Source organism: Mustela putorius, unplaced genomic scaffold (genome assembly GCF_011764305.1).
Source record: "Mustela putorius furo isolate JIRA1106 unplaced genomic scaffold, ASM1176430v1.1 tig00004041_pilon_pilon_pilon, whole genome shotgun sequence".
NCBI classification, from domain to species: Eukaryota; Metazoa; Chordata; class Mammalia; order Carnivora; family Mustelidae; genus Mustela; species Mustela putorius.
In genome coordinates, this window is record NW_025422176.1 from 3,185,376 (window position 1) to 3,204,076 (window position 18,701).

Below are 18,701 nucleotides of genomic sequence, written 5' to 3' on the forward strand. Positions count from 1 at the left end.
TTGTCTGAGAAAGTCTTCATCTCCCCTATACTGAAGTACACATTTGCTGGGTATAGTACTCTTTGTTGGCTATTTTTGTCTTTCAGCACTTTGTTTTGTTTATTTTTATTTTTATTTTTTTTACTATATCACCCCACTCACTTCTAGCCTGTTTCTGCTGAACAATTTTATGAACATTTATGGGGGTTCTCTTGTATGTAACAAGTCACTTTCCTCTTGCCATTTGCAAAATTCTTTGTATTTAACTTTTCATAATTTGTAACAAGTCACTTTCCTCTTGCCATTTGCAAAATTCTTTGTATTTAACTTTTCATAATTTGATTATGTGTCTCAGTGTGGGTTTCTTTGGATGTACATTTTTCTTTTAATGCTTTGGTCTTCTAGATCTGATGCCTATGTCCTTCCCCAGTTTTGCAGTTTTTATCTCTTATTTTGAATAAGTTTTCTGCTCCTTTCTCTTTCTTCCTTCTTAAGCTTCTGTAATGCATATATTGGTCCTCCTGATAGTGTCCCTTATGTTTCTTATGCTATCTTCACTTTTTTCATTTCTTTTCCTTTCTCTTTATCAGAGGATTTCCACTGACTTGTCTTTGTAATCTTACCCTTTCTTCTGCTTGATGTAGTCCACTGCTGAATTTCTCTATTGAATTTTTTCAGTTCAGTTGTTAGATTCTTCAGATATATGATTTTTGATACTTTTATGCTTCTCTTTATTGAAATTCTCATTTAGATCATGCTTTGATATCCTGAACTTAGTTAGCATACTTAAAATCATTGCTTTGAACTTTCCAGCAGATAAATCACTTATCTCATTATGGTCTTTTCTGGATATTTACCTTGCTCTTTTGTTTACAATATATTTCACTGTCTCTTCCTTTTTCCTCTCTATATTGCATTAAATAAATTAATTAAATAAAAAAGCCAACTCTCCCTGCCTAGATAAGTTGGCCTTACATAGAAGAAATCATCTGGCCAGGGGTTCTCCAAACCTCTTAAAACTTTGTGCTTGTCAAAACCACTGCTTATGTTAGTGACCCTGGGAGATTAGAGTGTATCAAATCCCATCAAGCAGAGGAAGTGCCCACAAGTTCATTCAGGTTCCTGGAAGAATACTAATTGCTTGCCCCATTAGTTCCCAGATGCAGATTAATTTGAAGTTCAACTTTTGTTGGGATGTTAGATATGTAGTCTAGCCCCTCCTGGCAAGAAACGGAGCTGGGTATGTTGGCCTACTTGCTTTGTACTGAGCCATCCTGTCAGACCCAGAGCTAGATTTGGGGACCAGTCCCTTGGGTGGAAGCCATAAAACCTGAGGAGCTACATGTATGGTTTAAACTTTTCAATCCTCAGGCAGAAGCTGGGAATTGGGGATTCCCTCCTGAATGTAAGACACTGTGTTGTAGGTGGGGTTTACAGAGAGAATGTGTTTCAGCTTATCCTACCCTTTTTTATGTGAGTATTTCCTCAATTGTATGATGTGTAAGAATCTACCAATTCATTTCTGGATTTCTCGCAGAAGGAAATGATCTCTGTGTAACTATTTATTCAGTGTATCCATGGAATGAGGGAAAGTTAGGAGCCTCCTATTTCACCATCTCATTCTCTAGTAGTTTCAAAGAACAGTAAAGACACTCTTGTCTTAGATTCTCAGAGTAAGGCTGCTCTTATTATCCTATCACTTCCCTCAAAAATGTATTTCTCCCTCTGAAATCCGCTGGCTGAGTCAACAGTATCAATATCAATACCTGCCATGATTCCTACCTATCACTTTCCACTACTTTCCTCTTATCTCTCCCCCAAGTAATCATGCTACTCACATCTCAGATAGTAATCATGTCTTACCTCTAGAAGATTTTTGGTGATACTTAAGTTCTCAATAAACACATCCCCAGAGGTAGCAGTCTCTTCTCCAGTCAATATTTTGAAGGTAGTAGTTTTTCCAGCTCCATTTAATCCAAGCAATCCAAAGCATTCCTTCTTTTGGATTCCAAGGGAGATATTTCTGACAGCCAAAACAGCTGGACATGTAAAATATATCTTTAAAAATACAGAAAACACAATATAGCAAAAGATATGTATAGGTTAAATTAAAAAAAAATACATCAGACCCTTATGGACCACTATGGACCTCATACAACTTCACAAAAACTCTCCTACTCTGTTGGACTAATACACAGATTCAGAAGACCACAGTGAGCCCTTGACGCTCATGACATGATCTTTAATAGGAATGAAATCATAAATTGGCCATTGAACAATATTACCTTTGTGAGTTCCTTAATAAGTACTGTGAAATTCAGGGATTCCTGAGGTTGCTCCAGGATTCTGTTTCTCTCAGCTTGCACATCATCATCTTCAGATTCCCCAGATAATTCTGTGGACACTATTTCCTGTATTTTCAAAAACAGCATCACAGAGATGGAGACCTCTTAGACATCTAGTCTAGATAACTGATTGACTTCAGGAAGGCTTAACTGGGGATTAATCTCAAACATGTCAGAAAAGAAATTTCAAATCATTCCCCAAAAACTTCCTACATACCTGTCACACTGTCGTGTATATGACATATACAATAGGGGATATACCTATCCCCTATTTCCGAAGTTTAAAAATTATATTCCTACCCAGAGAGCAAGTAGTTTGTTCCTATCAAAACGGACATTTCATCAAAAACTGGATCCATGGGCTCCTGGGTGGCTCAGTTGGTTAAGTGACTGCCTTTGGCTCAGGTTGTGATCCTGGAGTCCAGGATCGAGTCCCACATTGGGCTTTCTGCTCAGTGGGGAGTCTGCTTCTCCTGCTGACCTCTCTCCTCTCATGCTCTCTCTCTCTCTCTCTCAAATAAATAAATAAAATATTGGGAAAAAACTGGAACCACAACACACTATAAATTATAACCAAATACTATTTGCTAATTACATTTATTTTATAAGATATCAATACAACTAGGAATAGGGAAGATTAACTCTTTCTTTTCTGAGAGGAAGAGTGGAATCCAAGGACCATTTCACAAGGTAAATAAACTGAATTTTAAAAAGTAAATAGGAGTTAATTAGGAGACTTATAATGGGAAGGGAGAAAAAAGGGCAGGGCATTCCACATGGTAGAAAGAGTATGAAAGAATAATCTAAGATATGTCCATTACCCTATTTTAATTTTTAACTTCCTGTTTTGAAAAAATTTTGATTTATAGACAATTATAAACACAGGATAATTCCAGTATGCATTTTAGCCTTCTAATGTTAACACCTTACACAGTCACGGTACACTGATCAAAATAAAGAAATTAACATTGGTTCAGTTCTAGGAACTACAGATTTTATTGTAGTTTAGTGCAAAATATGCTGAATAATTTTAATGCCACTTTTAGTCTAAACTTTTAAAGCACGACATATCCAGACAAGTGCATAAATCATAACCTACATCTTAATGATTTTTCACAAGGTGAACATATTTATGTAACCACCCCTGATAAAGAAAACAGAGCATTATCTCAACAGTAACTGGAATCCTGACTTGTAACTCTAAATATTATATATTAGTTTTGTATGTTTTTGAAATTTATATGAATGAAATTCTACTTTATTTTTTAATTTTTAAATTAAGTTTAATTCCAGTAAACACAGAGCTTTAAATTGGTTTTTGGTGTATAATATAGTGATTCGACAATTCTACATACGACTCAAGTTCATTGTGATGTGTACTCTTAATCCCCTTCACCTATTTCACCCATTCCACCCACCAACCTCCCCTCTGGTGACTGTGAGTTTGTTCTCTATAGTTAAGAGTCTGTTTCTTGGTCTGACAGTCTCTTTCTCTTAACAGAATTCTACTTTATGTAACTTTTCTGTGTCTGGCTTCTTTGGGGCAATATGATAGTTGTGTTATTATTCCATGCTGTTCCATATAAGTTTATAGCCTGCTTCTTCTTATTGCTATATTCTATTGTGAGAACAGACATTTCTTTTGTTATGTTATTCATCATACAGTACGTCATTAGTTTTTGATGTAGCATCCCTGGATTCATTTTTGTGTATAACACCCAGGGCTCATTACAACACATGCCCTCCTTAATAACCATCATGAGGCTAACCCATTCCCCCCCCAACCTGTCTCCCCTCTGAAACCCTCAGATTGTTTCCCAGAATCCATAATCAGTCATGGTTCATACCCCTCTCTGATTTCTCCCCCACTTCAGTTTTCCCTTCTTTCCCCTAATGCCCATTATATGACTGACAAACATGTGCTCTGCTTCTTTCTCTTTTTTAAAGGGGGTCTATATGAATAATGCTGTGTGAACATTCTTGTAAATGTCTTTTGGTGAACATGAGCCTGCATTTATGTTGGATTTATACCTAGAAGGGGAGCTTCTGGGTCTGAGTATGTGCTCATTTTCATAAACATATGAAGACAATACTTTAGAAGGTAATGCCAGACAGTTTTCTAAAGAGTGATCAGTTTATATTCCCAACACCAGTGTTTGAGATTTCTAGTCATTCTGCAGCCTCAGCACTTACTATTTTTATGAGTATGCTGTGGTGTCCTTTAGTGGCTTTAATTAGCATTTACTGATGACTACTAATGTTGTGAATTTTTACATATATTTATTGCATATTTGGATATTCTTTTCTGTAAAGTCAGTGTCTCAAGTCTTTTGCCCACTTTTAAGTTGGGCTTTCTGTCTTTTTCTTACTAATTAACAATTCAAAAATCTTTTTCCAGTTGGTGACTTGCCTTTTCATTCACTTGATGTCTTTTGATAATGATGCCCTCACTATCATGAAGGTATTTGTTATGTTTTTGTTCTAAAAGTTTATTATTTTACCTTTCACATTTAGATCTACAGAAAAGTTGTTAAGTTACAAATGATTTGTACAGAGTAAGACAGGAGTCAACTTCCTTATTCTCAATGTGGATAACCAACTGGATCAGCACCATTAATTGAAAAGAATATCCTTTCTCCACTGCATTATGTGTCAATGTTGTCATATATCAGGTGACCACATATTTGTACATATATTTCTAGACATTCTATTCCATTTGTTCTTGAATTTTAGCATGTGTCAGAATCAGCTGGATGGCTTATAAAACATAAAATAAAACCAAAAGCTTCTGATTTTCGTAGGTCTGGGGTGGGGTCCAAGAACTTGCATTTCCTTTTTTTTTTAATTTGACAGACAGAGATTACAAGTAGGCAGAGTGGCAGGCAGAGAGAGTGGGGGAAGCAGGCTCCCTGCTGAGCAGAGAGCCCAATGTGGGGCTCGATCCCAGGACCCTGAGATCATGACCTGAGCCGAAGGCAGAGGCTTTAACCCATTGAGCCACCCAGGTGCCCCAAGAACTTGCATTTTTAAAAAAGAAAAATTCCAAGCTACTACAAAAAACCACGCCTTAAGGAAAATTATTTTTCTAATACATTGTTTTATTTGTTTTAGTTACTATAGTTTATAAAAAAAATACTTATATATGGTAGTGTTAGTGCACCACTTTTGTTCTCCTTCAACACTTCCTTGGCTATCCTTGGCATTTTGCATTTCCATGCAAACTTTAGAATCAGCTGATCATTTTCCACACACAAACATGTACACACAAAAATACCCACTAGCATTTTGATTGGAATTGTTTTGAATCTTTAGATCAATTTGGGAAAAAACTATCATTTTCCCAATATTGGGTTTTCCAAAGCAAGTACATGGTATTCTTTCATTTATAGGTCTTCTTCAATCTTTCAATACTGTTTTGTACTTCTCCATGTAAAGGTCTTGTATAAATTCTGTTAGACTTATTCCTAGATACTTTTTCTTTTTATGTTATTTGAATAACAACATTTGACATGTCACTTGTTTGTGGCTTATATATGGATATATAACTGATTTTTCTATACAGACTTTGTATTTAGCATATTAATTTTAACATTTCATTCCTTTAACTATGTACACAATGGTGTCATTTGTAAATAATGAATTTTTAAATTTTTACAATTTTATGCTCATCATTTTTTTTCTTGCCCTATTGCATTAATACCTATAATAGATTGGATAAAAATTGAATTTAAAAATGGAATAAAAGAGGGCACCTGGGTGGGTCAGTGGGTTCAGCCGCTGCCTTTGGCTCAGGTCATGATCTCAGGGTCCTGGGATTGAGTCCCGCATCGGGCTCTCTGCTTGGCAGGGAGCCCGCTTCCTTCTCTCTCTGCCTGCCTCTCTGCCTACTTGTGATCTCTCTTTGTCAAATAAATAAATAAATAAATAAAATCTTTTTAAAAAATGGAATAAAAGGTATAGCATAGGGAATATAGTTAATGGTGTTGCAGTAGGGTTGTATGGTGACAGATGGTAGCTATACTTGTGGTAAGCATAGCATAACATATAAACTTGTGAACTTACTATGTTGACACTTGAAACTAATCTAACATTGTTCAACTTGGGTCATGATCCTAGGGTCCTGGGATCAAGCTCTGCAGTGGGTTCCCTGCTCAGTGCAGAGTCTGCTTCTCCCTCTCCCTCTGCCTGCCACTTCTCCTGCTTGTGCTCTCTCTCTGTCAGGTAAATAAATGAAATCTTAAAAAAATATATATTATTTGATGTAGATTCTTCTTGTGGTTACTTTTTACCATATTAAGGAAGTTCCTTTCTGGTTTTGGTTTGCTAAAGAATTTTATAAGAAATATAATTTTATCAAATCTTTTTTCTGAATCTCTCAGGACTGTAATTGTTTTTCTGATTTTTCTTATTAATATAGTGAATTATGTTTTATTAGTATGATGACTTAAAGTGTTACACTGTTAACTTAAATTGAATTGAAGTTAAAAATTAAGAAAAAATAAAGTGTTACACTATGCTTGCATTCCTGTAATAAACCTTACCAGGTGATGAATTCAAACTAACATTTTTGTGAAGGATTTTTGCATCTGTGTCCATAAATATAATTCATCTGTAATTTTTCTGTTTTGTAGCATTATTTATAGCTATTATTCTCTAAGTTATTATGGCCTCACAAGACAGTAAGACAGAAAAATAAAGGTAAGAAAATAAATCAATAAAATAGAAAACAAAACATATAACAGAGAAGTAAAAAATTCAAAAGTTGGTTCTTCGGAGAGATTAATTGGTTAAACACCTATCAAGAGTAATTAAGAAAACAAGGTTGGGGGCGCAGAAAAACTACAAACTACTAACGGATATTAAGAACAAAACAGAAGAACACTGCGAACAGATTGTTGTCGATACATTTAATGATTTAGATGAAACTGGCACATTCCTTGGAAAGTGCAAAATGAGAAAAGAAGAGAAAACCTGCACATTCCAACGTTATATAATTTGAAACTCTTATTACAAACTTTCCCTCAAAAAAAATCCCAAGTCCATATAATTTTGCCATTAAATTCCTCATTCCCAAAACTCGACTGCCCTAGAATGAAGTTCAAGATCCTTAGCATGGCACTTTGGAGGCCTTTTCCAGCTCAGCCACATCACTTTTTTTCTTTTTTCTTTTTTCTTTTTTTTTTTGACATATAATGTATTATTTGTTGCAGTCATCCTGTCCTGCCTTCCAAAACCTTGGCTCCAGACATAATAATAGCTCCTTGAATGTTTTCCAGCTCCTTGTCTGTTCATAAGTTGACCTCTATGCCTTGGACTCACTTTCTCAAGTGTCACCCAATGCCCAAAGCTTGGTTTTGTGACACCTAGATGCATTTACAGTATTTTGAGTTTCTGTTTATTAGAGCACATATTTTTTGGATTGTATTTGTCTGAACTCTGATTTGGTCCCTGTCTTGAAACCCTTTCTCTTATATCTCTATGGAGGTCTCCTTTACCCTCTCTTCCAAGTCTGGGAATCTGTTTGTTCCTTCTGGGCCTCTCCCAGGAATCTGAGACCTGTCCAACATCTAGTATGATACCAGGTACCTAGTAGGTACCTGAGGCATATCTTTGGAATGTATGACCTCAGCCTTGGGTGTAGGACTTTGCTGTGCTAACAAGCTTTTTGCATGTTCACTTGACCTGACCCTTCAGTTCCTGGGCTTTTCCTACCCACTGAGAAATTCCCTATGTAATCTTGCAGATTAATGGTTCAGCTGAATAGGAGACACTCATAAGATCTGGACACCAGGTGCTGGCTCTATTGATGACACCAGAGCTGAGCCTTTGCTTAGCATCTTCCCCACTTCTGGAGGCAATTCTGGGACATTCCCTGCCTTTTATGCCTCCATTAGTGCTACCATTCATACCTTACTCGTGCACATTGTATCTTGAGTACCTATGGAGTCAGATCTGTACTGGGAAATGTGAAGAAAGACCACATTGGCATAGTAAGACTTTGGACTGAAGTCTAAGCTTATGGGACAGTCATGCAATTTCATCTATTTTGATAACAGAGAGGCTCCTTTAGCCTCAAAATATTCTTTCTTCTAAAAACACTTCAGACAGTGGTTCTCAAAGCATGAAGGAGTTGCAGAAGCACTACTTGGAAATGTATTACATATGCAAGTTCAGGCCCTACCTAAGGTTCACAAAATCAGCAACTCGTGGAGCAGAGACCAGCAACTTGTATTTTAAGAAGACTTCCAGGAGAGTCTGGTAAATGCCAGATTTTGAGAGCAACTGCTACAGAGTCTTACTATGAAGTGTGCACTCTGTAGGCTGGCAGAATCAATACCACCTGGGAGTTTGTTAAATAGCTAGGGACCAAATTAGGGTGCATGAGCACTTTGGGAGGAAAATGGACCTCTGATAAGAAATGTTCAAAGGAAAGCTTTCTATTATAATAAAACTATAAAAAATAACCATATTTTGACTAGCAAAGCCCAGAATGTTTAGAAACCACAAAGTTCAAATTACAATGAAGATCTTTGATTAACATGGATTTCAATCAACATAAACTGATTTATATTTACATATCCAATAATGGAATTTGGCATATGTGGAGACATGTTTTTGGTCTTAGAGATATCCCTAAGATCCATAGCCAGGTACTTACCTTATTAAATTTCTTGTAGATACCAAAGAAAATATAGTGAAACACAAAGGTTTTCACTTTCCATGAGGTGGTCTCCAAAAGGAAAATCAAGACGAAGAAAATAAATCCCAAAACAGCCATCGCAATTAAGAATTTTCCTATTGCATCTTTTTCCAAACCATATACATTCATCTCAGTTACTGATGTCAATGACAAAGGAAAAGATACAGGTTTATTTTAAAAAACTATTTCAATAAGAAAACTATAAGAAGTCAACAAACTGGAAGTACTACAGAATCAAATAGAATGATTACCAAATAAACACAAAATACTATATTTAATGGTATGTTTGATGACTTCATATGTCATGCAAAATATCTTCAAGATCCTTTAATTCCATGAATTTTGTCTTGCTATAGTTCTAGGCATCCATTACCAATATGGTACCATACAGCCAGAACCTTTGGGCGAATGCCTGTTCACACTAATCAGAGTAGTGGGTAGAAAGAGAGGCTTTCCTTGCCCCAAAATACATTTCCTTTGAAACTACTTCAGATGTTGGGTATGAAAATGTGGAGCAGTGGCAGTAGAATCACCTGGAATATGCTACATATACAAACGCTCTTACCTATAAGGGAATACTAACATTTAAGCTGAGTTGGAAGTGCTAAACAGCTGACACTTTTTCAACTGCTTATGAGAAAGGTAATAATTACAAGGTTCTAAATTCATATATATATATATGTGTGTGTGTGTGTGTGTATAATATATGCATATATGCATAAGTATGTATCACATTTTCTTTATCCATTCATCCATGGAGATTCTATCCCATGAGAAAATGCATTATGCTAAAGTTTTGAATCTTAGCTCTAACTTGTACAAATTGTGTGACAGAGTAAGTTATTCAATTTTATATAAACTTTAGTTTCCTCATAGTGAATATAACAACACATAACTTGATGGTCATTGTGAAGATTCAAAATAATAAAGGTAGAGCTATGTATGTCAAATAAGTAATAGGCCAGTGGTGTCTGACAAGTCCCAGATACTCACTTGCTTTACTACAATTTATGAAGGCAGGAACGTCTTTTGAGGAACACAGCAGCCTTGTATTTTGGTTATTAAAATATTTACTGATGCTCATCCCAAAGTTATATATGGGTAACACCATCAATGAATCAAGTAGAAGGCTTTCAGAACCAGATCCTTTGTGATTAAAAAGATAGCATTAGCATGCTTTATACAAAATGAATTGCTCCAGGAAAACAAAATCTCCCCAATGAATTAAATGGAGAAAATTACAAAGCTATATTATTATCCTCACAAAACTCTCACTTCTTGCCACTAAGTATATGTTTTGTAGCATAGTTTATATTGATAATTACAGCACTAGAAAATCCTTGGCAAAGTTGATATCCATATAACCTGTCTTCTGTCATCTGATGTGAATAGGAAATGCATACTGATTTCTCATTTTTCTTATCTTATCTTATCATTTTTCTTATCATGGATGAATAAAGAAACAAAGTTGTGGTAGAAAAGTCAGCATATGACAACAGTAGGAAAGAGATAAATATTTTATCAGCTGAAAGGAGATACATCTTCAGAGAACCAAGTCTAAAGCTCACTGAGGTTTCTTTAAATATTAACTTAATGTGTATAATAGTTGAAGACTATATATGAAGGAATAGGCAACACGATTACAAGTTAAGTTAACGAAGGTCACTGTAGGACTTCAAGACCGACCTCAGACTGTTGGTAATAAATATAAGATGATATGCCTGGGCAGAAAACATCTTTGTAAGACACTTTGATAAAAGTGAGATGGTCAACCAAGGAAGACAGGGAATGAGTGAAGTTCCTAAGATACAAATTTTCTAAGTGGTAAAGTCATACCAACCCTGCCTCAAAGAGGCTAACAATTGGCGTATATGCAAATAATCTATTATCCAGAAAGAATTCTGGACACTGACTGGCCACCTGAATAGATGCCAAAAATAACAAGGAGCTAATGTTATAAAGTATTTAGCCTCTCTCCATAGAATACAAATATTCTCTTTCATCTTAAAAAAATATATATATTTATGTATTTGACAGAAAGAGAGAGAACAAGCAGTGGGAGTGGCAGATGTAAAGGGAGAAGCAGGCTTTCCGCTGAATAGGGAGGCTGATGTGGGGCTTGATCCCAGGACTTTGGGATCATGACCTGAGCTGAAGCTTAACCGACTGAGCCACCCAGGTGCCCCTATAAATATCCTCTTACTTCTAAGGAGTAGAGGAAGATCTTCCTACATAAAGTAATATGCTAATATAACTGGTTTTGATTCAATTTTGTCATGTAACAAAAACAAAAATCAATTTATGCAATCAATAAAAAAATTAAAAAAAATTTTTAAGTAATATGATTCCTTAGCTGACAACCTGCTGAAGGGTACCATATGAATGGGGTGTGGAAGGATACAAAAACTGAGGAAAAAATGGTTGTAAATGCATGGATAATGTTTTAAAAATACTTTTCTTCCAGATCAGCATGTGTACAAACCAATAGGAGTAGAATACCAATCAACCAAACTAGATACAATCATATACAGTGCGGCCATTTTGTGTGTAATGACCAAAAATTAACTCACTCTGTAGGATTTAGAGAAAAGGAGAATTACTATCTGTTGTTTTGGTTTGCCTCTATATATTCTCCATATTTCTGAAAATAGTTTCCTGATTTTCTTACCATCTCTGAATAATGAATTCAGTTTCTTTTCTAATTTCACATTCTTTATTCTCACCTATTACTACATTAACTAGGGCCTTAGGTGTAACATTGATTTGAAAGGGAATGTTGGCAACCCACAGAATGGGAGAATATATTTGCAAATGACACTACAGACAAAGGGCTGATGTCCAAGATCTATAAAGAACTTCTCAAATTCAACACCCCCAAAACAGATAACGAAGTAAAAAAAATGGGCAGAAGACACGAACAGACACTTCTCCAAAGAAGCCTGGTAGTGGGTTTTAAGGAGGGCACGTATTGCATGAAGCACTGGGTGTGGTACATAAACAGTGAATCTTGGAACACTGAAAAAAAAAAATTAAAAAAAAAAAAAAAAAAAAAAAAAGAAGTGGGATGCCTGGGTGGCTCAGTCGCTAAGCATCTGCCTCCATCTCAGGTCATAATCCTAGGGTCCTGGAATTGAGCCCCATGCCGGGTTCCCTGCCCGGCAGGAAGCCTGTTTCTCTCTCTCCTACTCCCCCTGCCTGTGTTCCCTCTCTCACTTCTGTGTATTTCTCGGTCAAATAAATAAATAAAATCTTTAAAAAAAAAAAAAAAGAAGGCAGCATACACATGGCTAACAGACACATGAAAACGTGTTCATCATCATTAGTCATCAGGGAAATTCAAATCAAAACCACACTGAGGGCGCCTGGGTGGCTCAGTGGGTTAGGCCGCTGCCTTCGGCTCAGGTCATGATCTCAGGGTCCTGGGATCGAGTCCCACATTGGGCTCTCTGCTCAGCAGGGAGCCTGCTTCCTCCTCTCTCTCTCTGCCTACTTGTGATCTCTGTCTGTCAAATAAATAAATAATATATTAAAAAACAAAAAACAAAAAACAACAAAAAAAAACAAAACCACACTGAGATACCACCTTACACCAGTTAGAATGACACAAATTAACAAGGCAGGAAACGAATGTTGGCGAGGTTGTAGGTAAAGGGGAGTCCTCTTACGTTGTTGGTGGGGATGTCAGCTTTACTTTGGTAAAGAGTACAGAGGTTCCTCAAGACGTTAAAGATAGAGCTACCCTACAATCCAGAAACTGCACCACTAGGTATTTACCCCAAAGATACAGATGTAGTCAAAGAAGGAGCACATGCACCCCAATGTTCATAGCAGCAATGTTCACAATAGCCAAACTGTGGAAGATGCTGAGATGCATTTCAACAGATGAATGGATAAAGAAGATGTGGTTCATATATACAATGGAGTATTAGTCAACCATCAGAAAGGTTGAAAACCCACCATCCATATCGACATGGATGGAAGTGGAGGGGATTATGCTAAGTGAAATAAGCAGAGAAAGACAATCATCACATGGTTTCACTCATATGTGGAACATAAAGAATAGTACAGAGGACCATTGGGGAAGGGAGGGAAAACTGAAGGCAGGTGGATCAGAGAGGGAGACAAACCATGAGAGACTATAGATGCTGAGAAACGAACTGAGGGTTACAGAAGGGAGGGGCTCTGTGGGTGGAGTAGCAGGGTGATGGGTATTAAGAAGAGCACGTGTTGTGATGAGTACTGGATGTTATATGCAACTGATGAATCACTGAACACTACATCAAAAACTAATGATGTACTATATGGTGGCTAACTGAACATAATAAAAATAAATAAATTAAAATAAAAAGACCTCTGAGAGGGATGCTGCCTTGCAGCTCAGCCAACTTGATTTTAGCCCAATGTGCCCTCTGATAGACTTCTCATCTACAGAGCTGTAGGATGATACATTTGTATAATTTACTAAGTTTGCAGTGACCTGCTACTGCAGCAATAGAAAACTAACACAGAAACTAATTGACAGCAATGTGACTAACTCAGTAGTCACATTATAAATGAGCACCACAGTATAAATACTTCTACATGCTTCTTAGTCTATTATTCAGAGATCAGTTCTTCTTCATGTGGCTTAATATTGCACCTTGAAGAGGTGTGCAAGGAGTATTAAAATATGTTTCCAACTATCTCAGGGAATTCTTTTGTGGGAGGGCAAGACCCAAGGTCAGTAAATGGGTTAGAAGCCTCTTGGTCTCAGTCTTTGCAAGACCTAGTATGGCTGAATTACTTAAAACAGATCTAATTAATGTTCACAGGGTCATTTAATAAAGTAGTGGCAGCATTTGTGCTCTAAGAAACTTCTCTTTGCCATCATTGCCAATCCAATCAATCTCTCCATAATCTTAAAGTCAAAGGAGGAAAATGAAATAATAAATATTGTACTGAGCCTGGGCCAATGGACTGAAGGACTGGGTTAGTGAAAATGTAGTGTCTTAACTCATCTTGCATTGCCCCCAAATAATGCCTATAACATCAGTGACACTTAACAAAAGATTATTAACTTAAAAGCAGTGTAAGTTTTCCCAGAAATCCAGAACAAAATAACTTTGTATTGTTCTTATCTTCAAGACCATATTTCTTTATTTATGGGGGAAATGGTGTGATGTCCTTACCTGATGTAGTTATTACTGACTCCAGTACTATGCCGAAAACTCCTGCAAAGTAGTTTAACATCACAAGCTTGATGTAGGCACTGGTATGACTAGAAAAAAGGAAACTTATCAGGTACGTGAAGGGAATGACGGACCAGCCAAACAGCAGGAAGATGATCAGTGTGTCTAGAAAGCGGTAATTCTTGGTCAGTTCATCCAATCCAGATAACAGGAACACCACCTGAGACGGAGAATACACAAGTAAAGTCAAAGTGGAGAAAACTATGCAATGACTAAGAATTCAGTCTAATAACTTAGAAAAGTGGAAAAGTCTTCCTTTGTTAGAACACTAAGTATTTTATTAACCAAACAATTTTGTCTGTGAGCCTGTCTATTGAGGTTCTTCTGCTTCTCCCTCAAGTGAGGGAGAATTGCCTCCAATTGCCATTCTCTTTGTTTTCATCTCCTTGAAAGTTTCATTTTGTTCTCCTTGAACAAGATCAAAGTATATTCTTTCTTTTCCTTCCTCTAACCCCAAGTAAACCAAATTCTCAGTATTCTCAGAAATGAGATCCCCTAGGAGACAAACCTTTTTTTTTTTTTTTTTTTTTTTAAGATTTACATTCTGGCAGATGTAAACTGTAATGCTAAGGACATGCCTTTCATGGCTCTCCATTTTTAGATTCTGCCTATTGGCTCTACTCTGTGTTCCTACTCCTCCTTTCCCCATGTCAGCCACTCAGTTGAGAAGCACACAGGGAAACTCAAAATTAGAGGGGATCTAAGAAGGGTAACAGAGAATATATAGAGTTGTTACAGAAAATAAATCTCCAGAAATCGACATCTTATAAGTTGTTAAAACTGTGGTTTCTCCAAATATTTCAGAATCATTTATTTTGAGCTATTAAATGTTTATGTAGCAAGAACCTTGAGAAGTGGATGGTAGGATTAAATTGAGAATTGCTACCAGTGATTGAAAGCAGGTTCTCAGTGGTAGTAGAAAAAGCAGCAAAAATAAGTAAACAAACAAACAAACATAGCATAGATGAAAATATTTGGGAATTATGAGCATGGCTACTTTGCTTCTGTCATCACAGACTTTCAGTCTCAAGAGAAATGAAGTGAATGTAAATACTTATTTAGAATTTTGAATGATCTAGGTATTTTTTTCCTTGAAAGATTTATGATGTTTAGGGATTTCACTAATTATAAAATGTACATTTTTAGGTAGGAAGACTCAACATTGTAAGAATGCAGCTATTCCCCAAATTAGTCTATAAACAAAAATATCAATAAGATATTCAGTTGAATATTTTATTATTTTTTTTACAGATTTTATTTATTTATTTGAGAGAGAGAGAGAGAAAGAGAGATAGTATAAGCAGGGGGAAAGGGAGGGAGAAGCAGACTCTCTGCCGAGTAGGGAGCCCATATGGGGCTCGATCCCAGGACCCTGAGACAATGACCTGAGCTGAAGCCAGACACTTAACTGACTGAACCGCCCAGGTGCCCCATGGAAGTATCTTTTAAATCAGGCATATAAACAGCCAGAATGAGCACTGTAATTTATTTTATCTTGGGTCTTAAAAAAACTTTTGTAGACAGTCTCTAAAAATAATTATCAAGTGAAAATTTTATTTTGAAATGTAACACATTCAAAATTGTACAAAATACAGATGAACAGATCACTCAGATATTACAAAACAAACACTGCTGTGAAAATTACCAAAGACACCAATGCAACTCAAGGCACAACATATCCCTCCTCTGTGAAGGTCAACACTATCCTAACCTCTATGATAATTACGTTCCTTCTTTTATTTACAGTTTTTTTTTTTTTAAAGATTTTATTTATTTATTTGACAGAGGGAGATCACAAGTAGGCAGAGAGGCAGGCAGAGAGAGAGAGGAGGAAGCAGGCTCCCCGCCGAGCAGAGAGCCCGACGCGGGACTCGATCCCAGGACCCTGAGATCATGACCTGAGCCAAAGGCAGCGGCTCAACCCACTGAGCCACCCAGGCGCCCTTTTATTTACAGTTTTAACAAAAACATCCCTAAATACTACTTTTATTTTTCAACTATACATGGAACTATATAGTACGTACTTCTTCCTACCTGGCTTCTTTTGCTAACATTGTATTTGTGAAATTCATCCCCACTGTTGCCTAGTGTGGCAGTTCATTTTCATTGCTCTTTAGTATTCTAGGGTATTATTGTATCACTTTTATTCATCTGTTATATTTGATAAATACTTGAGTTGTTTGCCATGTTTATTGTTTATTAATAGCATTCTTAAAAACCTTTTTGTACATGTCTCTTGCACATATATATGCATTGGAGATCATATATATATATCATATATATATCTTCAAAGTTTTAGAATATATATAAAGTTTAGATATATATATCTAAAAAAGTTTTAGATATATATACCATATATACATATTGTGTGTGTTTATATATATATGTATGTATGTGTATATATATATATATATATATATATATCTTCAAAGTTTTAGAAGAAAATGTCAAATTGTTTACCAAAGTAACTGGACCAATTTATGTTCCCATCAGTAATAATTGCCCCCTCCACTGCATTAAATTATTATCCATATTTGGTATTTTAGCTTTCTAGATTTTAGCTATTCTGATAGCTATATATTAGCCTCTGTATTTGTTTTCTAATGCTGTTGTACCAAATTCACAAATTAGTGGCTAAAACAACACAAAGTTATCTTAGAGTTTTGGAATGGTTCTCACTAGACTAAGATAAAAAAGTCCACATGACTGTATTCCTTCTGGAGGCTCTAGGAGAAATTCCATTTTTTGCCTTTTCAAGCTTCCAGAGGCTGTTTGTATCACTCAGCTCAAGGCAACTTCCTTTATCTTCAAAGCTGGAAGCTTAGTATTTTTGAGCCTTAATCTCCACTGTGCTGGTATCTGGAGGTGTGGCCTTTGGGATGTAATCAGGTTAAGACAAGGCCGTGAGGGTGGGGTCCTGTGATGGGATAGTATCCTTACAATAAGAAAGGTGATTGAGGAAGTGGTGATGCAACATGGGGGCTTAAGTGGGTAGAAGAAGAATCAATGAAACAAGATGGAATTGGGAGGGAGACAAACCATAAGTGACTCTTAATCTTACAAAACAAACTGAGGGTTGCTGGGGGGAGGGGGGTTGGGAGAAGGGGGGTGGGATTATGGACATTGGGGAGGGTATGTGCTTTGGTGAGTGCTGTGAAGTGTGTAAACCTGGTGATTCACAGACCTGTACCCCGGGGATAAAAATATATGTTTATCAAAAATAAAAAATTAAAAAAAAAAAAAAAGATTTGGCAAAAGTGAAAAACAAAAAAAAAAAGAAAGGTGAAAGCAGTGAAAGCAGGCTCTTGAGCTCTTGCTCTTGCTCTTTCCCTCTCCCACTCCTTCTAGCTCGCTCTCTCCTTCTCCCTCTCTCCCCTCTCTGCCATGTGTGACACAGTGAGAAGATAGTCATCTTCAAACCAGGAAGAGAGCCCTCATTCCTCCTCAGAACCAAAAGTTATATCCTTCCAACCCTAGAGCACCATGAACAATGATCCTGTTTTCTAATGGCATGGGAGCCAGTGAAACTGGCCTCCGAGCCCCACATCTCATTTATTTTTAAATTTATTTTGTCTTTTTAATTCCTTTTTTAAATTATGTTCAGTTAGTTACTCTATAGGACATCATTAGAGTTTCTGATGTAGTGTTTAATGATTCATTCACAGAGGCAAGGAGGGAGCACACCAAACGAAATGGGTATTAAGGACAGCAGCTGTGGGGCCAATACATATTAGAGAGCAAGCATGTCTGGAAGGTATCTTAAAAGATGGTTGTTTCTTCAAACGAGAACATTGTGTTTTAAAAGAAGAATGTAAAGGAAAAGATTTTCACTGAGACATATTCCACAATGTATTCCCTGATATAATGTGACAAAGTATTTCTTTCTTTCTTGAGAGATTTCAATATTAATATTAATTAGGATAATTAATATTAACTGAGTAGAATTTTCTGGGATGTACCAGAAACTAAGCCCCACAAAGGACTTTAACACTCACCAAGATTAAGGTGTTGTCATGAGTGGGTGTTACTATGACCTACATTTCATTTAAAACAAATGGGGTTTTTTGTTTTGTTTTGTTTTGTTTTTAAACAAAGGGGTCTGAAAAAGCATGGAGGACATGGGGAGTTAGAGAGAAGAGGGTTGGGGTAAATTGGAAGGGGAGGTGAATCATGAGAGACTATGGACTCTGAAAAACAATCTGAGGGGTTTGAAGTGGCGGGGGGGTGGGAGGTCGGGGTACCAGGTGGTGGGTATTATAGAGGGCAGGGATTGCATGGAGCACTGGGTGTGGTGAAAAAATAATGATACTATGATGCTGAAAATAAATAAATGAAAAAAAAAGAAAAAGAAAAATAAAATTTAAAAAAACAAACAAACAAAAAAACAAATGGGTTTGCTTTAACTTTCACAGCAGTATCTCACTGGCCTTCTCACAGAAGGATGGCTCC

At 36.5% G+C, this 18,701-nt stretch overlaps 1 protein-coding gene across 1 annotated transcript in view; it reads right to left on the reverse strand.

Annotated features, from left to right (window-relative positions):
* LOC101694040 (phospholipid-transporting ATPase ABCA3-like) overlaps positions 1–18,701 on the reverse strand; it is a gene marked incomplete at its 5' end in the record, with an annotated part of 119,498 nt that overhangs the window by 20,597 nt on the left and 80,200 nt on the right. Inside the window, 5 exons of the mRNA XM_045072686.1 lie at positions 1,843–2,037; positions 2,265–2,390; positions 8,983–9,161; positions 10,018–10,170; positions 14,193–14,412. Coding sequence (XP_044928621.1) covers positions 1,843–2,037; positions 2,265–2,390; positions 8,983–9,161; positions 10,018–10,170; positions 14,193–14,412 — 873 coding nt within the window. The remainder of the gene's footprint in view (positions 1–1,842; positions 2,038–2,264; positions 2,391–8,982; positions 9,162–10,017; positions 10,171–14,192; positions 14,413–18,701) is intronic.